This window comes from Corvus moneduloides, chromosome 4 (genome assembly GCF_009650955.1).
Source record: "Corvus moneduloides isolate bCorMon1 chromosome 4, bCorMon1.pri, whole genome shotgun sequence".
Lineage (NCBI taxonomy): Eukaryota > Metazoa > Chordata > Aves > Passeriformes > Corvidae > Corvus > Corvus moneduloides.
Window position 1 is genome coordinate 21,760,217 of NC_045479.1, and position 26,669 is coordinate 21,786,885.

The 26,669-nt window shown below is 39.5% G+C and overlaps 1 protein-coding gene across 3 annotated transcripts in view; it reads right to left on the reverse strand.

Annotated features, from left to right (window-relative positions):
* Positions 1-26,669, reverse strand: part of LARGE1 (LARGE xylosyl- and glucuronyltransferase 1) — a 274,450-nt gene that overhangs the window by 106,469 nt on the left and 141,312 nt on the right. For all 3 annotated transcript variants that reach the window (XM_032105181.1, XM_032105182.1, XM_032105183.1), the window contains 2 exons: positions 20,588-20,711; positions 1,612-1,783 (listed from right to left, as the gene is read on the reverse strand). In XM_032105181.1, coding sequence (XP_031961072.1) covers positions 1,612-1,783; positions 20,588-20,711 — 296 coding nt within the window. The remainder of the gene's footprint in view (positions 1-1,611; positions 1,784-20,587; positions 20,712-26,669) is intronic.

A 26,669-nucleotide genomic window follows, 5' to 3' on the forward strand; every position in this document is an offset into this window, starting at 1 on the left:
AGTCTTCATGCTTGGTTTTGCTCCCCAGCAAAAAAGCAAGGAATCCTTCACTGAAATGACAGAAATTATAAGCAAGGAGACAATCCCCCTCATTGCCGCAAGTCAGATTTTGCTCTCTTTGCCCATGCAGTCCTCTATGCCCAAGTTCTATTTACCCACATTTCTTTTCCTGCTACGACATGCTAATACACCATGTTCAGTCAAATATTGTTATTAATGGGACAGCTGCACACAGTGAGACAGTACAGTAGCACAGCATTACTTCCTATGCATACATTTATGTTACTTATGATTGTCAAGGTGCATGTTTACATGAAACTCAAGGTTCAGCGCAGGGAAAGGCTTGGTGAAGAGGTTGGAACAATACCTGAAGAGGAGGGAGAATTTTATAATCCTTAATGAAGAAAGCTTGTGAATAATTCAATTAAGTGGCTTGCTGAAAAGACATCAGTGTATCCACAGAAGGGAAAGGAAACAAATGCATGAAGAAGTAAGCTCTTCTCCAAGGAACCCAGTCCTTGACTGTAGAGCTGAAGCTAATACGTCCTGCCCCGGAGCTGGGTACTGGGGAAGGCAGGCCTTGTGGATTTCAGCAGGGGATAAGTACAGTAAATGTGCTCTTTCCTGGCTCCCTCCAAATGGAGTGGTGTATTTTGGCTTCTCTAAATAAATACTCCCATTTGCTTAGGCTGACTGTGCTTGAGATAATTTTGAGAGAGCTGATGAAACACATCAAGGCTATGCTTTTGCACAGTTGTAAACCTTTAAACTGGGATGCTGGACTGTCTCTACACTTACCAGCCCTGTAATACATATTCTGAGGGCAAGAGGAGAACAATAGGGTATGTCTCTGATTCTGAACAGCTGGCAACACTGGAACCTGCAAGAATTAAATGGTTTTAGCAGTGTGCTAGCCAGAAAGTGGTCTACTTTGTGACAGGGTAGTGGGAAATGTTTTTGTCAGCATGTCCTTACAGAGTTGCTCTGAAAGTCTCCTTTCTTGGTCCAGCTATGAATTACATTTCCAAGGAACTGTGGGAAATGGGAAGAGGTAGGGGAAACTATTTTAGGTGCTTAAAATCCAGAACCCTTTATCAACTCATTAAGAGAAGCAAGCAGCAACTTATTTCTATTCACAGGTGTAACTCTGCTCCCTTCATTTTCCTCCCTGGCTCAAGACTGATCCCAGCTTCACTCATTTTCAGTGGTTATATGGAAAAGTTACACTGAAAGTAATAATCAAGTTTTATTAATAAAAAATATAATAAAACCTAAGTTTTTCCAAGTATAGAATAAGCGGTATTGAACGGTACATAACTACAGCATGCTCATCATTCTTTATCATCTACTATATTGTCAGGCTCTAACCTGCCCCAAATAATCACACCAATAAAACAAACTACATAGATAATCGGTGTTGTCAATTATTCCATACAGAACATCATTGAAAAAGGGCTCACAAAGTACACAATTACATTCAAACACCAAAAACTGGAAGAGCGAAAACATTTAACAAACCTCAGCTAGCCCTTTCACGCCCACTGTACTGCTTGCCTTATCATTCTCCCTCCCCCCACAAATAAGGACAGTAAAAAAAAATCATTAAAATACCTTTGAACTTGTGAAAGACGGCCCATAGCTCAGCAATGTCAGTGGCAAATGTAATGTCTGTGTCGAGGACAATGACTCGCTCAAGATTGGAAGGTAGAGTCTTAGTCAGAACCAACTTCATCAGCCCGTAAATCCCAGAGTAGTGTTTGTTGGGGATCCAAGACACTTCAGACTTGACAGGAAATGGGAAGTGGGAAAGAGGAAGAAAAAATAATCTTCATTAGAAAGAGAAACTTTTCCTGACACTAGTTTCTTGCACTAGTGGAAGATCTCTGAAGTGGAAAGTCATCTAAAAGTCTGTTTTTAAATTTACTTCAGAAGCTCTGAAATACACTATTGTTTCTGAAAGCTCAGGGAAAAAGAGTTCTTAGAGGCAGCCTCTTTAAACAATATAACTAAAATTAGTTGAGCCTTTCTGGTCTGGTAGAATTCATTCTGAGACATCCATGTGTCCTGATAAAACTGAAATACAATTTTAGTCTAAAACTTCAGGTATATTGTACATTACCTGCAAAAAAATATGTGTTAGTCATTCTCAAAATTTTCTCTGATGCAGAAGTAACAAGCATAATATTTTCCTTATATTTTTTATAGATTTGGAGGTCAGAATTTCAAAAGGCCACTCATTTGAAATAATGGGCCAGATAATTGCAAAAAACCCCTTGTTTCTTACAAACTCAAATTTTCCTCTAGCCTTACATCTTTAACTTAAAGCTACTGTGATTACACAGACATGCTCAAAAGTCTAGAAAGTGACAGAACATTTTTAGCCACATTTTTTAGTTTTATGTATTGAATGTGGCAAACTCAGGCATTTTCATTTCTTCAGTAAGGGCTAAACAAAACATTGTACAGCTTCTAAAATGAAGCTGGGAGACTAAATTCTGTAATGGAATTGGCACTATTGGCACCAGGATGTTCCACAAGCTATGTTTAGTTTTCTCTCTGTTTTCTTCACAAAGAAAGTATCAAAAGTTTCTGCTTAAAGTGGGATACAGAAGTTTTTGAGAAGTTCCTATTTCCCTGTCTGAAACTCCTCTTGTTTGTTTTAACATGCACTGCAATTCCCAGATTTTAAGTTTTCCCTTGAGTTGTGCTCCCATTAACTTCAATCAGTATTTTGTCTACAGGGGACTTGAGCGAGACAGATTTCAGGATTCATCCTGGCCTGTAACATAGAGAAAGTAGGCAGAAACTCTGTACTCATAAAAGCAAGGAGATCTATTCTGTTGGTTAACCATCTCATATCTATTCATTGCTGTTATAAATTTTATTAAATGAAACAACATTTGCACAAAAAAAGTCATTTCCCCCAAAATCCTTAGAGAAAACCTTCTGTAAAAGTATGTGTTCCTACATTTGGAAGGTGGAAGCGTGGTTGAAGAAAGGCTAATAACAGGTGCTTAGAGCAAATTTCTTTCTGAATATAAAGTAACAAGGCCTCTGATGATATAAGCTGACCTGCTCTATTCCCTTTAAAATGGCACACAACTTTTCTCTGTATTCTCAGGATTCCTGTACCAGGACAGAGCACTCTCCCACTACAAAGTTCATTAAAAAGACAGAGGGAAGTAGAGCAAACCTTTAAGGAGAAAGACAAGAATTTCAGGGAAAAGGCAGGAAAAGCAGGTTATCATAAAAACAGAAAGTGCAAACTGAAGTGTGAAGCTTTGTTTGGTTTATTCAAAACTCAGTGCTCCCCAGAAATGCCTTCTGTGTGTAACAGAGATAATTTCAAATTCACACCCTCAAAACTCTAATTATTTGTGGTCCCTGCTCTCCCACATGGTGGCTTTAGGAATGGACCATCACATCAAGGTGTCAGCAAAGCAAAGCAAAGCGAAGCAAAGCAATATCTACTTTGCTTCTGCGAACTGTATTGTTCTGAATCTGCCACTTGATATCCTTGTGCTAGACCAGTCATACCTGACATGTTAAAAGAGTCAGTAATTTTATTGACTTGAGTTTGCTTTTACCCATTGCTACATTATTAATTTTGGGTGGCATGTCCTTCATTATATTAGCTGAAATACTTCTCCAGAAAAACACACAGTGTGCTTATGCAAATAAGCCTAATAAGGTAGGGGTTCATATGTTGCATGAATAGGCTGACACAAGCAGGGAAGGTAAAAGGTGGCTGGAAAAGTAAATCACCTTCAAGGTGCAGTTATTTTCTTTGCTCTCAGGATTCCCCTTTTCTAACACCACTGCCATGTGTCACTGCAGGGAAGGAGCCCTTGTCTGGCAGTTCCTTCTGATCTGGCCCACAGATGCCAAAAGCCTGCCATCCTGAAGCCTGATGTCTGAAAGGATCACTTCTAAAAATGAAAGGGGCAGCCCCTATTCCAAATGGTCCCTCAAAGCTGGCTGGCACATGTTGGATTTGAGGATATGTTGAAGCTGGGACTCTCAATCTGTTCAATTTATCCACAGTTTTCTCTCCTGTGATGCAGAGTTAACTAAGACACAAACAGAGATCCTAATTAGTCCCCAGCATAATTTCTTCATGGCTTTGCTATTCATGAATAATGTAACAGTTCCAAATTCATGTTAAGGAAAACTCCTGACGCTACACAAGAGCACTGTGAAGGCTCACTCTCTGGGTACTAGATGTAGTCTCATGAGAAGAAATACACAGGTACAATGCGGAATAAGTACTTAGTCCTTGTCCTAGTTTTGAACAGGACCTGGAGGTTATTCTGTATCACCTCAGATCATTGCTGGGGGCAGGGGGAAAGGATTCTCTGTCGTCTAAGAAGGGTGTGGCTTCTGCTCAAAAAAACCCATTTTTCTATATACTGTCTAAATACTTTCTGTAAGTTTTAATACAATTTTGTTTCTCTAGCATAGTTAAAATGGCCCATATATGGCATGTTTGTGAATCATCTGCTAACAAGCTAGATCAGTTTCCTTCAGAGAACAAATATTCCTAGAAGATACGTCAGGAACATTAAAAAACAGTCAGTAAAAGAAGAGAGCAAAACAAAACTGTGACATACTTTGCCATTTGTATAATTCCCAGTTGAGCAGAAATAGCACACCTTGGATCTCTAGTTCTCAAGATCTGTATTTTTGTTCATGAGAGTAGAGTACAGAAAATCATTTACCTGGTGCTGACATTGATTCTTTTAAGTGAAATAGCATCTATTCACTAAAGGTCTTTCATCAGAACCATCTTTATTCTTTTTGTAACTGAAGACTGAAAACACACTAAATTATCTAAATTATTTGAATATAAAAATCACAAGCCCGTGAGTTTTCATGCAGCACATAAGTGACCATCTGGTCAATGCCAGAAAGGTGGAAGCAACAGTCCCCATGTTCAGCTATACTTCATGAGTAAGTTGTCTTCCCTAAGTGTGCTCTATCTCTGGGAAAAGCTGACTAAATCACAGTTGCAGTACACAGCCTGACTCAGCTTTCTCGCAGTTGCTACCACTGTATAAATGTTCATTACAGTTAGCAAAAGTGTCGTTTTTAAAAGAGAAGTCTGATACAGACATGGAGCTGAAAATCAAGTTTCCCTGTTTCCTTGACTGAGACAGGAGGAAATGGTGGCTAGTTCTCTCTTTGTGAATGAATTGTACAGTGACTACATTCCCAAGCATTTAGGTATTTTTATTTTTAAAAACACTTGAGTCTTTTTGCACACACATTACGATCCCAAAGCACAACTCTCGTACCAAGTCATCACAAATATATCCAAGCCAGTCTTCAACGCTTACACTGTACTTCTTCAGGGAATTGTGTGATTTTTAAATTCTTTTTTAATATGCTCTTTTCCTCCATGAACAGATGATGGGGAAACTTGCCCAGGCTTCCCAGGTGAATACTGAGTGCTCCACAGCTGTAGGTGAAGTATCTGTACAAGGGCAGGTCACCCTTGCTTGTATTAGCTGTCTTACCTTAGTGCTTGTTCACATACACACAGAGTGAAGCATCAGAACAGTAGCAAGAACAAAAGCAGAGGAAAGCTAAACTAAGGCTCTATGGGACTGTAGGACAGTACATGCTTCTCTCATTATCTTCTCTGAAGCTCTGGAGGTTGACAGCTTAACAGCCTGATTTGCTACATGCTTCTTGGGATTGGGAGGTGATATATAACAGTACCATTAAAAAAAGCTCTCAAAAGTTTTAGCTAGCAACTGCATAAACTTAAGATTGCATTTCCCTTCTATAAATAAAAGTTTCCCTTCTAAAAGCATTTCCCCCATTAATGACTTCTGATTACCTCCCTACCACAGGAAAATTCTATCCTGACTTTTCCTGATGAATAGGTTGTACTCCATACATCACAAAATCACAGAAAAAACTTGGAAGGGACCTCTGGAAGTCATTTGGTCCAACCTCCCCCTGACAAGCATGGCCACCCAGAGCCAGTTGCACGGGACCACGTCCAGATGGCTTTTGACTGTGTCCAAGGACAGGGACCCCACAATCTCACTGGGCAACCTGTGCCAATGTTCAGTTACCTCCCCTGATCTGCTGCCAACTTTTCCTCTAATGCAGCCATTGTTGCAAGGGCAAATTCCTGGCTCATGGGGTAGTTCCCATGTGCAAGGTTTTGCACTTCTTGTTGAACTTCATGAGGGTTCTGTCAGACACCCTTCTCTGTTAAATAGTACTTCTTTCCATTTTCTTAATGAAATTCCTCACTTTCCCACAGAATATATGGCACCACAGCACTCTCTGAGCTACAAGAAGTGCTTCTTGCTCAGCATTGTAAGATGGAATTTTGGATGATAAAGTGTCTTCCATGGCAGCATGTCCTTTAACACTTTACCCTGGAAAAATGCAACCTTCAATAGCGTATCGATTTTGTCACTACATTCACTGCATCTTCCTAGATATGCTTGGGGAAAAAAAAAAATCAATCAAAATAATCCATAGCTATGACATAGCATCCCCTTCCCCACTCCAAATCAGACACCCTTGCTGCTCAGCTGACTCCACCAAAGCACCACAAAGGTCAGTGCCTTGCAGGAGCCTGTAGGTCAGGCTGGCTGGGGTGATGCACCAGGCTGAGAATCAGCAGCCCCGGAGGCACAAGGTGCCACTTGCATCCCTCCTTGCCCACCCCAGAGGTGGGCTCATAAATGGGCTCAAACAGAACCCAATTCCACCACCATCCAGACTCAATGGCTGCAGATTCCCTGTGCTGGGGAAAACAGCCAGCAGCAAACAGAAGAACTCAGAAAACAGGAAAGGTGAAGGGAAGTAGAAAATGTAGTCTGTAGATTTTGCCTCCCCAGAGCTTTCATTCTGGGTTTTACCATTAAAAATATCTGGCATCTAGAATAAACTGATTAAAATAAAGAGAAATGTGAATCAAGTTTTGTAGTGAATGACTCAATGGAAACATGGATATCCAGAAGTATTCAGCATCTACTTGCTCTTACCAACTTCAACATAGGCACTTATCTTCCTTGAAAATTGCATCAGTCAGATGATAAACTAACTTCAAAATCTTAAAAAAAGGCAAACAGAAAAAATTCCAGGCCACAGCAAAATCGCAGTGTTTTAAATCTGCACAAGTTGTAGCTGAACTGTATCTGACACTGATCTGAAAACCAGTGCAGTGTGCATGGTGAAAGAACTTACAGCAGGAGGGATCTCTGTGAAGGAAAACCAACCAAAGCCTTTTGTAGCTGCTGCCTTCAGGCAGCCCTTACAAATGTCCCAGGCATGGGAAACAACCCTGAAATTCTGATGTGTGAATCAGATAACAATACAAATTGCTATTTCCTCAGATTGGATAAATAACTTTCTAGACGCAGCTGACAACTTGTTTTCACAGCTTTTTCATTACTTGCTTAGTGCTTTGCTGCTACTATGAACACTACAAGTAGCAAGATACAGTTTTTTTAAATCATGTCGCCTTAATTTAAGATAAAGCTAACAGAACTGGGGCTTTCATGTCATTTCTAAACTGGAGGAAAATAACTGCCACCATTTTAAGGATGATCATATTTTGTGATTTGCAGCATAAAGCATAAAAAGAAGGGGTAAACAAACAACATTGATTTGCTGGCACAGGACAGGAAGTTTTCTTCATGCACAGTGTTTCTCATCACTGTTTTTCACACAGGGAGAACTTCATCCTGCTGTGAATATATGCCATACCTCTTCCCACATTCCTGAAACTTGAGTCACAATTCCAGCAGCACTAGAACTGCTCAGGATTAGTTCCAGGATAATCCTTCCTGTTTTACATTGACTGTACCTCACAATATCTAAGCTCTTTGCAGGGACATGTGACTGATCCCTTTTCTTACTGTCCTGCTTCCAGGAGAGCAGTACCAATACCATGTTGCTGAGACTGGGTTAACTGAATCACTGAGGAAGGAGACAAATAGGTTAGTGTTTAAATATGGATAAACATTCATGCCTGTCTTTAGCACATTTCTTTTTTACAGATAACAATAATAATAATAATAATAATAATAATAACAACAACCTAGATTGAGAGAGAGAAATCCCAAGTCATCCAAGATCCTAGCAGGAAGAAGATTACTGTCATCTCCAATAGTTTTCTCAGAAGGAATGCCAAAAGGAATCTCCTTGCTTCTCACCTTCAGAAAATCACTGCCTTTGCTCCATCCTTGTCAGGCATCCAGCAAACATTAACAGAAGAGCCTTATTTAAACAAAAACAGACTCTTCTATTAATGTTTGCCAGATAACTTGTAACTTCAACATTGAATTTAGTTTTTTTCCTGTGCAATTCACAGGTTTTGATCATACTGATATTCCCCCCCGTAACAAGTCCTTACTATTTATATGAATGGTTGTCAAGGAAACCAAAAATCCAGCAAAGCTGGGTAACTTTTCTAGATTCAGAATTTCTTGTTTCTGAGTATTTTAAGAAATAATAATAAGTTGCTCTAAGAAACAACTGTAAGGAGAAAGGAATTTATACATCTTTGCTAAAATCATTTTCCTATTTCTGCTGGCCTTTGTGGCTGTTGTTCTTACTCATCACAGAAGCACTGGTGACTTTAACAGAATTCTGTCTCATCTTTCACTTTAAGAAACAGATGCATCTTCCACACATGCATGCAACAAGTCTGGATACAAATAGCAGTGAGCAAAAAGGTTGAGATAGAAATGGATGATTATTTGAACCTCTGGGTCCTGGATAATATAGAGCAAATGCAGAAACCGTGGAGCAAGCCACAACTGGAAAGGAAGATTAGATATTAAAAAGGCAGAATGAACAAAACCTCCCAAATCAGCATCAGCATACAGCAAAGGAAAATAACTGCAAATTAATTCTCATCTCTGTAGCAAAGTCCATAACACAGTCTGACTGATGTTGAGGACTTTTTTTTCTTCTTTCTTTCTTTTCAAATCTCTCACCAATACACTCATGCACCCAAAGGGCAGAAAAGTGGGAAAAACCTGATTTAACGATGCTTCTTCAAAACAACTTCCTTAACAACAAAATTAACTGAGGGTACCAAGAGCTTATCCATGCTCTGTTTTTGGAACCAATATGCCTTATATGGCTGCAACTGCAGAAATAAAGTAAAACTGATGTGGCTTTTTTTTTGTCTCTGCCATTTAGGTAACAAGACATTCAGCCATACAGCTTCTTCAGAAAAGAAATGACCAAAGGGTAATTCAGCTACTGGGACCTTTAAGGACCATCTCCCTCCCCTTAGGCATTTTGCTGGCTTTTCTCCCACCTTGTTTAGCCAAATCAAACTAAAATGGCCAGTTTCTATCTCAGTCCTTTTCTTTACTCTCATTTGAGACTTTCTGAATTTCTTCACTGTTTCTTGCTATCTCCAAAATGCTGAAAATGCTTTGTTTGCCTCTCTTCATTTGTGCAAGATGAGACTGCAGAACAGAAAAGTCTGGCCAGTCTCAGTTAGTGCTGTTTCTTGTTCCTTTTGGGCCTCTAGCCTCAACTCCAGCTGTTTTCAGCACAGCCATCAAGGGTGGAGGACCTACAAAAGTCTGAGCATCCTGAGAGAGGTCAGTGAGAACCAGCCAAACACCATCCTCCCAGAAGAGGCAAAAGTAAAAATCTTCCCTAGAAGATAAGATAAAGCCTTTTTTTTTTTTTCTTCCTGTCAGTGAATGAATGAAAAGAAACAAACAAGCTGAAGTAGATAAAATGGCAGGAAGCCAGAGCTTTCTGCTCAAAGCTGATTGACAGGTAGATCTGGCTAGAATCTGCCCAGTGGTGAGAACTCATGGCTGCCCTTCTCGCTTCATCTGTACGGAAAGATAAGAAAGATCAATTGCCCGCTTTAATTGCTAGTGAACTCAATCAACAAGCTCTTTGTGTTAATTCATCAGGGAAGATACAAATCCATGAAAATATTATCACTGTCAGCTTTTTGACTTAGGTAATTATGCTGGTACATGCACGTTAGCTGCAGCCATTCCATGCTCTAGCACATTTCCATGCAGCTCTTGGGGTCAAAGTCCAGAGGCACACAGCCTGTATTTTGCATGATGTCAGGATAACAAACAGGTGTCATCAAGATGCACCATCCAGAATAAAAACAATGCAATATCTTGCATAAACACATGTTATGTTGGATAAACAGCCTCAACTCAGTGACAAAAATTTATTTAAAGTGGGATTCTTTCCCTACCAGAAAATCTTTTTTTAAGGATGACGAAAGAAGGTTGCAGAACAGTTACAGTGACTATTGCTAACCAAGTAATGCCTGGCAGGAGATTGCAGGTCTAAAATACTAGTTACCGTGTGCAAAAAAATCCCCAACCAGACACCAAAAATGCTGAGGGAATGACTTCCCACCCTTTTAAGCCTGAAAGATCCCCATCTTGTTCGTATCCATACAAAACAGTATTCAACACCCAGAGCTGCAAAATACAGAATCATACAATCATAGACTGTCTCAAGTTAGATGGCACCCATAAGAACCAAAGAGTGCAGCTCCCTGCTCCTCACAGGACTACCTCAAACTAAACCATATGACTAAGAGGAATGTCCATCATCAGGCTTGAAGTCATGACCAGAGTTCACGAGCTTGGTGACATGACCCTGGGAAACCTGTTCCAGTGACTGACCACCCTCCCAGTGAAGAACTCTCCTGATGTCCTAGGATGATTTGTGGAAAGGATATGGAAATGCAGCTTCCACCAGACCTCTGACATTTTAACACAAAGTCAAAACATAGCAAATACATAGGAGAAAAAGGACGCATTCTTCTATTCAGAAGATAATCTCTACCTACTATAGGGCATCTCGCCAGTAAAATCACCTTTCTCCAGACTTAAACTGTTTCTGCCTAAAGAGTAAGAACAGTAAAATTTCAACAGCTGAAAATGCTGCACCAAAAAATGCCATTAGTGGGTGGAAAACACATCGAACCAGTGGAATAAATGCTATATCCCATAAAGAACTCTTACATCTCTTATTTTCACCAAAAGCAAAGACTTTGCAGGAAAACAAATCATCCTCCATCCTGCAAAGTTGGAGAGCAGGTGAGTGGAACTTTTTATATCACAATTATTGCTTCACGGGAGCAAAAATTACGTAAAGCAGTGTTCTTTTCTCCAGCGGTAAGTACTATAATAGATCAAAACTTCTGGGGACTAAAACGCTCCAGGAATACATCTGGAATAAAACCAATAATAGAAGATAAAAAGTATTACAATTATGAACAAGCAAAACTAACAATAACCTAGTGTAAGAAGCAGTGAATGTGACAGGGGGCAAAGAAGTGTTCCTTTTCTTTGTTATTAGAAAGAGCTATGATGTCTCTCAAACAATGCAGCACTAAGCAGAGAAACAATCTGAAGAAAATAAAGACATTGGGAAAGCTGGGCTCCTTCAAAAGCAAGAAACACTGAACTTGAAGTTCAAGACATCAGTCTAGTTAGCTGCCCTGCATCTGGTTAAATAGCATCAAATATTTCAGATAAGAGTGAATTTGCAGGAGTAGTGTTTAAATGAATTGTCCATGTAGTAGGTATGTAACTCTTATAACTTCTTGAAGTACTTCTTGAAACATCTGTGTGAGGGCTAAGACCACCAATGACACCCTAATTCCATGTAATTTTGTAGTTTCACCCTAAAGACCATCAGATAAAATTGCAATCAGACAGGTGGACACAGGTCCCAAATGTCTCATTAAAACAAAATAGATGGGACTATTTTATAGGCTTTCATCTGTGTCAGCTAAAAACTGTGAAACTTCCATTCAGCTGTGAAAGGGGTAAAATCTGAAGTAATGGAGGAGTATATGGGAAAATTACCACAGGATCAAAATATTACTCAGTTTTAATTTTTGTTTCTGAAAAACAGAGACCTAGACACCATCAACATAAGCTCAAAGAATGAAACTTTCACAGGATTAAATTGTTTGATCTGAAACATGTTAGCTCTACTAAGAGAAATGACTTGAGTCAAATTACCACCAGTGGCATCTCATTAATAACCTTACACATATCTCAAAAAAATGAAACTTTGTAGGATTGCAGATTGACCTGAAAAGTGATACCTCCACTAACAGAAACAAAACTTCTCAATTTAGAAGTTCAAATGTTCTCGTACCAAGCTGACTCTAAAAGAGGTACTATCCATCAATGGCATTTCATTAACAATATTATTATAGATCCTTCCTTTAGGACAAGTACTCAAAACTAAAATCAGCCTGGACACCCTTACCTGGACTGAGATGGTTTCAGAAGAGCTATGAGAAGAGTGATTTCAGTGTGTGCTTGTGCTGTGCCAGGCACACAGCATGGCTTTGTCATTTTCAGTGCTGTGAAAACGTGTCACACAGAAAGGTGTGCCCAGACAAGGTGAACATCATTTTTCTCCACAAGAATGACTATTTCAGCCCCAGTCCTCCAGAATACATTGTACCTACACTGCCTGTTGAACTGTTTCACGGGAAGTAGCTCACATCTGATCTGCTGACCAGCACTTCCCTGAATACCAGTTGTTTCTCAGAAATAAGCCAACACCAAGTACTTCACAAATGAGGACATCTAACCATTTCAGCTCCCTGGTAGTGAATCAAGAATATTCTTGGGAGTCCTTGCAGACTCCTATTGTTTTCAGCTTATCATTCAGACATGGAAATACATATACTTCAGTTCTTTGTAAATCTAAAAGCAAGGATCACTTAACATTTTGGTAAGACGCTCGCATCAATACTGATCCTGACTAGGAATGCCTTGCACAGTCGCTGCTGTTCCTCCGTGAGTAATTGAGTGCCCTTTGACAGGGAGGTGTCCATGTGAGCAAGTGAAAAGCCATTAAGATCTAAGACCATCTAAGCTCTAGTCATTATATGTCTTCCCAGCTTTTTACCTGCAGGTGCCAAAGAAAGAAACTGTGCTGGAGCACAGGATGACTATTAACTCTCCCCAGCAAGTACAAGGGATATACAACCTATACCACTCATGCAGATCAAAGTGTTCAAATAATTCCTGTACATCCAAGGTTAGGACAGCAAAATGCTTTCATTTCTCATAGGTGGATGATAACGTTCTGAGAAAGCAGTTGTTGTAATGGGGATGCATGGAACAAGCTATAGCTGCAGAAGTTAGTTCGAGACATTGTGTCTTCTTTAGTTTTTTTGCAGGGTATGCTTTTCAATTTTTGTCAAACTGAGTAATTTTTGGAAAATCTCATGTGCAGTTATTCATCTTTTTCTCATTCTCTGCTAAAATTGCCTTCCCTGGCGGTGCAGCACATGTTGCTGCAATGAGCAATGTTTAAGAAGCTGAATGCCAAACAAAAATCCTTGCTATTGAAATGTCACAGTCAGCTACTATGATACAAATGTGGGTGATGCTAAGTGGAAGAGAGTTGGCTCCTTATTCCTCGCTCCACATATGTTACGCAGAGCAGCTATCCCATCTTCCTGGTGGACGTAGAACAGAACAATTGTACTGCTTTTCCCTAGAATCAAGAAAAAGGTGGAGCTACAGAGAGACCCACAGCAATTAGAACTCAGTTATAAAACTGACAAAGAACTCCAATGTTTTTTCAAAGCACCAGCAACAGCAGGAAAGTACAAGGGGTTTACAAAGTCGGACATGAGGCTTTCTTCTGGAATAGCAGCAGAAGCACTGCACAATGTAACACAGGAGGCAGACTGGAACTCTTGAAAGAGGCCCAGGAAATACTGCACCTTCTTGCATCACACTGGGCTTCACCTCAGTAAACAAACTAACAGTTCTAAATCTCAAATCAACTGACAACATTTGTAAATCTGAAGAAAAATTACATAAAAATCTGCAAGAAACTATTCCATGTTTGTTATCTTGCCTTCCTCCACAAAGTCAGCGGTGAGGCTGCTCATGAAAGCTACATGCCACTAAGCAAATGACAACTGCTGAGTCAGAAAGGCATTATGAGTCCCATTATCATGACCAATTTCTGACCAGCCTCAGCGACTTCCACGGTAGTTCTTTCTGATCACCTCTTTAGACTAGGCAGAAATTTAAGACCCAGTTTGATTTTATGTAAAATTACTTTCTTCATATTCTAGGTCTGAATAATAATGGAAAACACATCTAAATAATAGTCTTCAATGTCACATGCCTCGTTTGCTTTTTTTTGTGCAGAAGAGGGACTGGGAGGGCAGAGAAAGTACTGCTTAGGCTACTCAGTCTGCATGGATAGATTATGACCTCTTCACAAATGTTCCACTGTGCTGGGGAGTTTGAATTGCTATCTGTTTCTTGGTGGATACTAATTGCCTCCCAAACACTCTGAAGGAAAATATCTTGGCTTACAAAACCTGGTCTGTTAATGTCCAGTCATCTGTACTGAAAACCACAGATAAAAGACCCCGTTCTTAACATGGTAGCACTGTGTCAAAACCACAAGCATATTTCATCACCTGAGACTTCAGGTCTCTAGTATTCAATATGTCCATAAGCAAATACACAAAATCTCAATTATAAAGTGGAAATTCAAGTTAAAACTAAGCCACACAAGTTATAGAAATCTGTAAAATGTTTTGATTGTAGACTTAGTTTTTCAAAATCTTAAATCTGCATATCTAAAAAAAAAATTAAAGAGAAGGGAAAAGGGCAGGAAGAAACAGCTGTCTATGCCTCTTACTTCACTGACGTGCAGTAGGCCAGTTTACAGAAAGACAAAAGGCTGGCGACATGCAGGAACACTGCAAGCTCCCCATAACACGTGCCAGTTTTAGATCAAATCCTCAATGCCACAGAAACACTTTAATTTAATATTACTGCTACGTAAATGAATGTAAACATAAACAGATGCTGGGTTTCTCATTCTGTATTGCATTAATAGCAATTAGATCTTGCATGTGAAGTGGAAAAGAAACGAAGGAAAGTAGTGTACTTCTGCCTTATAACTCTGTGTTTGCCTCTGAGCCATGCAGTGAACTACTTAACAGATAAACAATCCTGCACTGCCCTTAACAATATATAATCTGCATGCAGTGCAATGCAAATACAATCCATGATAATTTAGGGATCAGTCACTATTACTGTGAAATAAATTGTTATGGATGGCTGCAACATCCAGTGGAACTTCTTGACTAGGAAGATGGTGGAAGGCAGGAGAATGCTGACCAATTTTATTGTTCAAGGCTTTATTGACACTGTTATCATTGTCACCCTCTTAAGCTGATGTGAAAAACACCAAGCTAATAATCTGTTCATCAAATACACTCTCACATCTCCCCCACTGCCAATCAGAATCCTTCTCTCCCATGCTCAGCAGGTGGTATCTGCTATTCTGTTACAAGTATTTGTTTGATCATGGTTCCAAAATTGGTATCTGGCAATGTACAGTACATACAGCCCTATCACTGCTATCATTCATTGGAAGGGCTTCTGCTGGCATCCAGAGATTTCGTGGCATTTGAGCTGCTTTTGGCCAAGACACTTAGAAATTGAGCATACTTGAAAACAGCTAACATTATTGGGATTTTGATTTAGAAACATTTCTGCATGGACAATACAATGTGCCAGACAGGACACTTGGCTGCTCTCTAGATGGTAAAGGGAGTCTCCATTGCAAGAGCTCTTACGGGGTCATCTTAGTTGGATTGGGTGAGACTCTCTAAAACATGTTTCTGTACAATTTTTGTAACCCAGCTGGCCTGTGGTCCTACCTGACCACCACAAGACAAGCATAATGCATCACTACAGATTACCTTAGCCTATATACAAAACATTTCCTAACTATGTTAAGTATGTACAGAAGACTGTCCTATGTGATCATTTCTACACATGCAGGAACTGTTTGTATTGACTGTCTTACTCTTGCACAATTGATTAACTTTGCAGCAGGAACTGTCTGTGAATATCTGGGACAGCCAGATTCTTTGCCCAGGATGTTAATCGACACGCTTAAGCATACAAACTGGTCTAGGCACAGCAGGGTCTGCCTGGGAAATCTCAAGAACTGTCTGAAATTCCCACTGGGACCGCTCCTGTAACAAGCTGTCAAATACTTCTTGTGCAGATGGCCAGCGGTTCCATCAATCACCTGGTTTCAACTTAGGCTGCTGTCTCAAACCAGCCCTTTATCTCATCTCTGCAGACAACAAACCTGGGAGTTCCTGGACCACTGTGGGGGTTTAAGTGCATTGGGGGTGCACATAGGCACAGCCCTGAGAGCCAGCTACACGACATTCATAATTAAAGAATTAAACTTTATTTTTCTGCTTAAATCTCACAGCCCTTGCCCATTAGCTCAGTTGGTTAGACCATGGTGCTAATAACACCAAGGTTGTGGGTTCAATCTCTCTATGGGCCCTTCACTTAAGGGTTGGACTCGATGATCCTTGTGGGTCCCTTCTAACTCAAGAGAATTTTGTGATGTCTGTCCAAATGATGTAAATATCTGACCTAGTGAACTGTTTTCAAAGTTCAGATGAAAGTGGCTAAGAAGTAACTCATCTCATACTTCAGTAAATGCCCAAAGATAGGTGATTTTTATGCCATGCATTACCCCAGTTTGGTTGCTCTCTCTGGATCAGACCACTGATTTTGACTGAGTGTGCAGACTTCAACATTTCTGACATGAAATCACCTAACACAGCACTGGTCTATTGTTTCTGGGAACAGTAAAAGCTGGAACACTGTCCATATTCCAGCAAAAAATAGAGTTTTTCACATTTCACTTTCAGGTAAAATGTTCATCTCCTAAAAAAACCTATTCACCATCCCTTCAAGTTCATAAATCAATTGCAGCACAGGTGGGCTAAACGACTTAAAGGAGATGGCTTTTCTGCTCTATCAGTGATGAAGAGACTGCGTTATCTGGGCCATTTACAGCAGACCAGGCAACTGCTCATTCTACATTCTACCTTCCTCAGCTCACCTGATGTTGTCATCAGTGCATCAGGCAACATCTGGGAAAATAAACTCACCTCATCTGTATTCCACCCATCACATACAGTACAGCCTTATCAGCTGTTCCTTCTGCTCTGGGACAGTGCAGATCACAATGGGTTTAATGCCTGTATTTCCCTGTGACTGAACTGACACGAGATTCCATGTTAAACAATGAAGGGTAGAAGCCAAGTGCCCAAGCTGCACATCTTGAATAGTTTGCTCTGGAGTTTCTTCACATGAGACTGAACTGAAAAAACCACAATATCTTGCAGCCTGATATTTGCAAGTCACAGCTGTAATGGATGAATGTTTCACAGCTAGTTTTTTTTCTTTCATTTAATGTTCAAAGAAGACAATTTTCAGTTATTTTGTGGGATGCATTGCTGTAACAAATATATCTACTGCATTAGGACCAAAGCTGACTAACATGACTAAAGTGATCATATAAAGCGAATTTACATTGCCAAGTAACTTTCCAGTTTGCAGTCATGGCCATATGCGGCCACGTAAATTTGGAAGAGTTATGTGTGAGCCATACTGAGCAGAGCAAGAATGAAGTATGTAGCTGTAGAACAGTTCAATTACTGGCACCATTATCAGCAGCCCACACTTCAAGGATGCTTATTGCTGATTCCTAACTGCATGTAGCAAGTTTAGTTAACGGGACAGAGTTCACAATCTGAACAGCTTGTAAGTTGAGGGAGAGCTTTTAAGCACCCATCTATCTCCCTCGTGGTTATTGCCAAGGCAGTGAGGAGACAGGCCAAGTTATGCTGGGGAAGGTTACAAGCATCTTAGTAGAACTGGCTGTTAAAGTCATCAAACTAACTGGTTTAAAGAAATACATCCAGCAAGCTGCCATCTCAACTGTGCCAGCTCCTTTTCCTGGAAATGCCGTTATCTTGGCTCAGCTCCACAGTCAAGTATCCTCCTCTCCTGTCCCATCCCCTATCATGTGCCTCAAGCAAAAATACACCTTTCCCTGGCCATTCTTTCCTGTGCTCCATCCCTCTTCCAAGCAGGCTGCTGGTAGTTTGGCTGCTTCTAGGAAGAGAATGAATCTAGGCTCTTTGTGGTGCAACAGGAATGTGAACAGCTGTGTCACCTTGCAAAAGGAAAAATAAGTCCTCTCTAAATTTTAAAAGGACCATCTGGCATGCTTAATTCACAGCAGCAAAGTAGATATGTTGGTTTGCTGGCCTTAGAAATTCTGATATAATCCATGGTACCTTGTCTTCTCTTTCTTGCAATGAAGTGTCCAGTTTTCCTCTAAAACCTGAGAGAAAACAACAGCCACAGCCAAGCCTAATTTTCTATGCCTTCCTTCAGGACACTGATTGCTCAAACTCTAAGTTAACAGCATGTATTTTAAGAGCTGCAGGATATGTTAAGAAACATTGCCAAATACCAAATATTTTAGTCTCCAAATTCTGCCTTTTAAAAAATTAATATGCTAGTGGAAACTGTTGTCTGAATTCTAAATAGCTACTTGAAAATAAAAAAGCATCCATACTATTTATGGAGGATCTAATATTATGTGCTCCTTCCAGTGTTTGAGCAGAACAGGAGCAGAAGCAGGACTTTGCCCAGGACTTAAGGGCTTATTCTGACATGTCAGCTCCTGCTGCATGAGAAGGAAGATGCTGGAAGCTCATACATACCCAGTGGGAAAAAAACAGACATGAAAAAACCAAACATGAAATGGAAAGTTTTCTGTAGCAGCCAAAATGTGCTCCAAAACAACTGAACATTGGTGAATGAAAGCTAAGAAGAAAGTTCTCATGCAATTGCTCAGTCTAAACCCTTTTACAAGTCAGGAATTGGTATTGATTACAGGTTTAAAAAAGAACTATGGAGGGTCATTTAACTGAAACATAGAGTATACTGTAACAGTGAATCCACAGATCACTTCGGAGAAAGACAGACTTTCTAGTAAACATTCAGCATCAGCTCTATGTTTTCTTAACACCAGGCAGCATAATATAGCTCCCAAGAGTGCAGGTGAAATACACGAACCCAAACCAATCATTAAATCCTCTCTAGGGGCTACACAAGAAACAAATGAGATGAGCTCCTACAGCTGCCTGTAAACAGCTCCTCTGTTGTCTTTGCTAAAACCCACAGAATGATCTGGATATGAGCCAGCATCATTCCTGGCCTTTAAAAACTCTGTTTATATTTATAACTCCTTGCTCTCCTTTGGCAGTGTCTGTCACATTCCCCTATGCTCAGTACTATATACTGTGGTTTTTTGGCCACTGAAATCAGGGAAATTGCTTGGTATGCAGCATGATGAGCTCTGAACAAGAGTGGCAAACCTGGGAAGGCCTATTTATGCCTATTATACGTGCATCCAGTTAGAAAGTGCTCCTCAATCCAAAGCCTATGGGTTACATACTATAGATAGTCTAGTGTGGATTTAGGTCACCAGTCATACAAAAATTAAGGCTGAGTGAAGAGAGATGGAGAAAACAAGTTTGGTCTGTAGCCTCATATCTGCTCAGTGCTTTGCCTATAAATCAGAAATTTCAGGATCACTGAAGTAAGCTCTCTTGGTTATTATTTACTTAACTAGATTGGACCATACCCAAATGACCAGAAGGAAAACACTAAGAGGTCTGTCTTCCCCAGCTGAGAAGCTAATTAAAAACCCTACAATTTGCAGAAAAGCACATACGAGATTTGTAAGAACAAACCTCCTCCTTGCTATGAAGCTGTAAAGAACAGAAGGAAGATCTCTGGCTAATTAGGTTAATATTGGCTTATGGCTTCATGTAGAAGAACCAATAAAAAATAAAACCAGAAACAAAGTATTTTTCTCAAGAATCACTTTTTCCCCTTTCCCATCTCTTTCTAAAGCTTTTTGTATTCAATATTTCACAACGTGGTGTGCTTTGAATTTACCCCTTAGTACTGCAATTTGCTACGTTTTGTTTTTTTTCTTGTTTCAGGTGCTGTTCAGAACAGTCTGATAAGTCATACAAATTACTGCCACGAACTCCAAATGATGAAATCTGAATACTTCATTCTACCTCCACAGGTAAAAAAAATACAGCTCAAAATCAATGCTGTGGTTCCATGTTCTGAATTAAACTTTTTAACTATGAAAAGACAATTATTTTGAGTAAGTGATTTTTTTTCCCCCTTTGAACTCTTTTCATATTCATTCCTTTTGGAAGGGCATTCAGACAACAAAGGTAGCTATTGTACTACTGGTAGCTCATCACAGCATGTGTACTTAGGGTGTCACACACCTGTGCTTAAGGAATGCAGGGCAGTTGAGTGTTTCCAGAACAGATTTGGGCTTGATGAATAAGACACTTTAGATTCCACCATTGCTACTAGGAAGAAGTACCCTTAGAAAAACATAATGGGACCAGATGGACAGCCAGAATCCTCTTGAGAGCAGGTAAAATTCTAAGCTGCTAAACAACATATTCCATTAGCAGAGAAACGGTGCTGATTTTAGCCATTTAGCATCTTCTAGTTAAGTGCAATTGGGGCTACAATCATGTCAGATAGAATCAATTGTCATCAGGGAGAGTATTTCAGGTAGTAGTTCCCCTGCAAGTCACCAGCCAAGGGAGATAAGTAACAAAGCATGACATCAAACCAGAAGTACATGACTGACACCTGTGTCTGTGTGTCTTTACCTTGAGCTCATCTGCATCATAGAAGTTTATGCGCACAGCAGGGACCATCCATGTCTGGAACAGAGTTGCCAGGATCTGTTTGGCAATCGCATCTGCAATGAGGTGGAAGTGGAGTGGGTTTCGCCTGATATGAGAAGGGAGAGAAACGCATTAGTTCAAAGGTTTCCAATTCCTGTTCTTAAAGGACAACATTAGAATTTACAAAGCTTTACCTAAGACATCAAGTTTTGAGTGTACAGCATGTCTGGCGGAGTCCTGCTCTGTAGCCAAAATACTGAGACACAATTTGAACACACATGACAATAGCAGAAATATTCAATCAGTTTCTGGGTGGTTATAAACATACAGACCCTTTGACTTCAGTGGAATGTGATTATTTGTAACAGCTGAGAGTCTTGTCCCTTGCACCAGCTCCTTAAAAAAAAGGCCAAGTTAATCTCCCTTTGGGGACCTGAGCTCTGGAAGTGATTGCTTTCAGTTTCTAGGTGAACCTGGTAATTTATCTTTGTGGTAAGAACAGTGTCTGTGGAGAAATGAGGGTGCAACGGAAGGTTAAAAAATAACCTTCCACAGTTCTTTTTGAATGAGGTTAAATTCTGGGACCCTTGAGTTTACATAGAACTTTTCTTCAAAGCAAACATGGGGAATCAACAGCTGTCCCATAGGAGCTCAAACCCAGATGTTTCAGGTGAGTGCCTTCTAGCCATTCACTGCCATAGTGAATAGAATGGAGACTGCAAATCTCACCAGATCCTTTTTCCTAAGAGCAGGAATGGTTACAGAAAGGCAAGAGGAAAGGAAACATTTTACTTCAAAACACCAGATCTGGATTCACCTCTGTAGTTACAGGACTTAGGCTAATTGAAAAGCTTCAAATAAGATGGGTAAAGCCAGTATCAGTAAAAGTGGCAAGCTCTGACAAACTGAATGGATTTTCTGTATTAATGTGAACTTGGACTTCATAAATACCTCATTTAATTCCCTTATTTTTGAGGCATAGTAAGCAACAAGATATGATCTTAACTTCTGATAGGAGGACAAAAACCTGCCAGTGGAAGTCAGTCAAAAATTGTAGTCTTCCATGTTTATCCCTAGCTCAGCAACTTTCCCTGTCAGCAGAGAAGGACAGACTTTGCAAAAGCCACTAGAAGACAAATGGTTTAGACTAGGATTGGCTCAACCTCTCTTTGATCCCTAGAGCAGAACAGTGGATTCTAATTTCTATGGAATGGGTGTACTTGCTAATTGGTATTTTTCATCTAACAAGAGAAGTATTTAGTTTCAGATGTTGATTAAAGCAGAAGATAACTGATGCTACTACATTCTTCGGTGTGAATGAGAAGTGAGGAAAACTATGTTAGTTCAGGCCAATATACCTCCATCACATTTTTGGGCTTAACCCAAAAAATGAAGGGTTTTTTTCCTCCATTTTCTACATTAATGAACAATGTGTGCCTTCCTCTTTAATGTTTCTCTTCTTGCTTTGATGAGTAATACTGCTTCCCACTGAACAAAGTCCACAGGAAAATGTAAAAATACATGTAATGGTTCACATTATTGTAACAGACCCCTCAGCAGAAAGAGGAGATTGTTGTGAGAAGCAATGTATGACTGGATTTTGCAGTGTCAGAAATACTGCACCTAAGATCCAACCCAGCACCTGGGGTTGCCACTGAAGCTGCTGTACTGGCTTCAAGGACACTGTGGATCATGTTATGTGCTTACAGGAAAAGCAGGAAAGGGCTGGGTAGAGGCCTTAGATATGAGATAACCATGATGGCAGAATAAACCCACAGCTGATCTGCATTTAACAATATCCAAAACACTAAGCCACAACGTGCTTTTCAAAAGACAAAGGTCTTTCAATCTCCAGCTTGTCCTGGAGGGAGGAGGGGAGAGGGAAAGTCGTAAGCTGCCAGCTGCTGAGTGTCCCATTACCAAGCTAAAGGGAACACAGCAATTACATCTGCTTCACCAGCCCAGCAGGAGAGTAGAAGAGGACATCCTGGCTCATGCAGATTCCGCAGTAACCAGGCACCTTGCCAAGAAAAAATCAGGAAATAGCGGTGATCAGGAAATACATCTCATTAGCAGAGACAAGGCCAAGAGAAACAAAGTACAACACCAGTGGCTTTGGGTACAGGCAAAGCAGTATCTCAAGACAAATAGATGTTTAATGTCAACATACACATCCCACATAGGTCCCTCTGCTAAGCAGGGGCTGAGCCTGGATTCTGGTAGGACTATTTCCCAGCAGGTGCTCTTCAGTAATTTCCTTCCCTTTTTTATTCCAGGGTTATTTATCTTATATTCTAAAGTAGAATAAGAAGAGCAAAAAAACAGTTAAAAAAAAAGAAAGCTCAGTCTTCTTTGAAATGATCATTTAGTTAAATGGAATTGATATAAAATATTTCAAGATGAAACGCACTAGTTGAAAAGAAAAAATCTGACACAAAGACACTCAGATGTTCAGTAGCAGTTTATACTTATCTGAATGACCCTGAGTGTATGAAACTTAAATGGGAACAAGTGAGTGACATTTACTTTAGTTCATCTCCTACTGGGAGAAAGAAAAAAGGATAGCTGTACTCCCACACAGAAATCTCTTTCAAGTTGTTAGCCTCATGGTAAAGATTCAGCTGGAAGGAAAGTGTGTTTCAGAGGCAAAGCAGAAGATTATCACTTACAAAAATACATCCCCAAAACAGTATAGTGACCTGATGACATCTACAACTAAATGTGCATCAGCCACAGAAAATTTTACTCCAGACGAGATTTCAGTTCCGTGAAATGTGAGGTTTAGCACGGTGCTAGAAGCCAACAGTGCACAGACTCAAAGCTGGAAGACCTTCTGAAGGTAACTGTACTAGCATACACACAGATGCACAGATGACATCTTTCACCTCTTCTGCTGTCTGCAATATGCGAAGCCTAGAAGATATGGATTGCTTCAAAGTGTTTATGAAACAACTTTGGAAGCTTAAAGATCAACCAACATTCATTATAAAAGATGCAGAAGAGATTATGCAAGACAAGAAATCGTTCTCAAGAAATATGTGAAAGGGATGCCATAATTATCTGACAACATGATTGAATCACTGGCTCTAAGAATCAGGAGTGACAATCAGGATATTGTGAAGGATTCCACTGAAAGCTGAACTTCATTAAACTTGGACATTTTGCTCATTTTCCACTGGGCACATCAAGAGAAGTAAACAAACAGACATAGTAGAGGCTGGTTGTATCTTGTACAGATAGAAATCCCTACACTGTAACGGTGACAGTATATGCAACTATAGAACAACATGGGTCAATATATGGCAATTGTGATAAACTTCTCCCACAAAACCAACAGGTTTTGGAAAACTCCCAGTATTCATGTGAATTAGTCTGTTTGGAAATAAAGGTTTCTAGTGTCCCAGGTTTCAGAACCCTGAGCCCCAGTTTTCCAGATTCTTCGCTACAGAAGCAGCTATTGAAACAGCCATAGAATTTCTCCCAAGGTCCAGAAATACTTAATCTTATTTACTTCAATGATTTTGAACATTTTAATTTCTACCAACTACAACTTTTCAGTTTCTGCTACATGGAAAATGCTGATGCACTAATGTCTTAATGTGGTAAAATGTAGTTTCAAAATATGGCTATTTCCCATCAAGTGGAAACTTGAGGTTTTAAGTACTCTATTCAGAAAACTGCGTATCTTCATATACTAACTTATTTCCACTTATCTTAAGATCAGAACACTATCTGACAAAGTAAACCATATGTAAAGAGCACACATTTATTTTCCTAAATTACTTTCCTCAAAAGTGAACAAAGGGAGATTCTAGACAAGATTTTCAAGCATGGATGCTTAAATACAGGCTCTCAGACCTAAATATAGGAGTTTGAATGAATGCCCTCATTTTCAGAACTGCTGAGGGCCTATAAAGTTAGTAGAATGAAAAGAAGTCAATAATTTTAAAAGTCAGGCCATGACTTTAGAAGTCTATTCCAAGGTACCCATTTCTCTACATTTTTTCTTATCATGATGTCTTATTCTTGCATTTCAAAACTTCTTATTCTTCATCAGATTTATGATCTGCTTGCTCACGCATCTGTGACCCTTTCTTTTCGAATAGCCACGCCAGAGTTAAATACAAAAATCTACAATTGAAAAAGGGAGTAGTGAACCAAGACTCACTCCTCCCTTCTGTACTATTCCATAGCTCAATTGTTAGTAATTCAAAAGGCAGCTGCTTGGCTGCTTGGTTACACAGTTCTCTGTCTGCAACAGAGGAATTTTATTTTCTAAGAATATAAAAAGGTCAGTAGCCCAGGGGTTTATTTCCAAAACCTACAGTTTATTAAGGGAAGCACAACAAGGTAATACCTTTTATATCTGTAACAAATGGTTACAAGAACTTCAAACAGGAATTATAAAAGGCAGTTTGGGAAACTTTTTTTCCTAATGCCCATATGACAATCCTTCTCTCATATGCGAAAAATTTTAATGTGAAAATCTTCAAGGATTTTTATACCCCTTGACACCAAGTATTGATGCAAACACTCCTCAAACTATTGGAGAGATCTTAAATAGACACTTTCTGCATCACTCATGGATCTTCTTGCTTTGTGTTAACTTACCGAAGTTCTTTGGGAAGTACTAAGAGATTTCATGGACAGATTTTTTTTAAACATTGCTTTCTCCGTTATGCCACTATTGTTAGAGAAAACAAAAAGAAGTGTGTAGTATTGATGCATTTATATGGATCAGAGAAACCAGGTCATGCTTTATAGTTTTTGCCAGAATAATCTCCCACAAAACAGACTGACACATTAGAAAAGTTGGAAACACTGAAAGAGGTTTTGAATTCTCAAATTAACTCCATTAAGGCAAAGTGGTCTCCATGGAATATAGCCATTAGATTATATAAGCTTTAATTACCAGCCAGTGTTGACTTGTGACTCTTACTTGGAAATTACATGTCATCCTTTTAATTTAATTTAGATTTTCATTTCTTTTGCCTTATTCTACTTGTTCTAAGAAAAAAAAAAAAAAGAGTTCATTATTCATACAGCATTCTGTAACACAGCTTCATATCCTGTTCTTAAAATGCTCAGACATATGCTTAACTTTAAGGTTACAAGCAGCCTTCTTAAAGCAAAGAGGCAATTTAATAATAAAAAGCATTTGTCAAGTTGTCTGGCTTTTTTACATTCCTTACAAACTCCCACATTACTATGCCACTATTGTTGTAAAGTACAGCTAAAGAAGTAAATGCAATGACTCCTCTGAAAAAGAGGGACTGACATAGCAGAGGAAAAAAAAGGACACAAAAAACAACCCAGTATTTGCTGGCACAAAAAAGAAGTTAATTTTTTACAGATTGTCAGGCTAACCTAACTGCCAGAAATATGCTATAATTGTGTAATTTTGTATTTTTCTTAGTTTCCAAATGAAACATAGTGTTTAGCACGTCTTTGGAAAAGATAAGAGTATACTAAATACCATTTTAGCTCTTACTCAAGATTTACCTGAGCAGAGAGAGAAACTATCTTTTCAATATGAAACTATAATTGTGGGTTATTTCAGTGGCAATCTAAGGTTTACAATTTTCAGAAATGGAGTAAAACATTGAAAATCACCAATGTAACTTGGACCAATAGTCGCAAAAGATTCAAGGAAAGTTATCAGCCACAGGAAACTGCTTCAATTTTGAAAAAGAAATGCAGGTGCTTTTTAGCATACTACTACAAGCACTGTTTCCAAAAGCATTTGCACTTCATTCTGCCTTCAACCCACTATAATTAATTTTTAGTGTTTGGTCTTTTGGTTTGGAAAAAACTTAAGTTAGGCTGCTCTTAGGACACGGTGATATGAGATTGGCTTGCGCTAAACCAGCTCAGTGATAATTTTTCTTCCCTGCAATGGCTTTATAAAATCCGTCATAATTGGGAGCTGGATGTGCAAGAAAGGAAAGCGGGAAAGTTGCAGAGTAGGACTGAGTATTCATTCTACAAGCCTCCCTCTGTGCAGCACTGCCAATGCATATTTATCAGACTGCAAACCCTGCACTATCCCAGCTCTGCTGAGTCT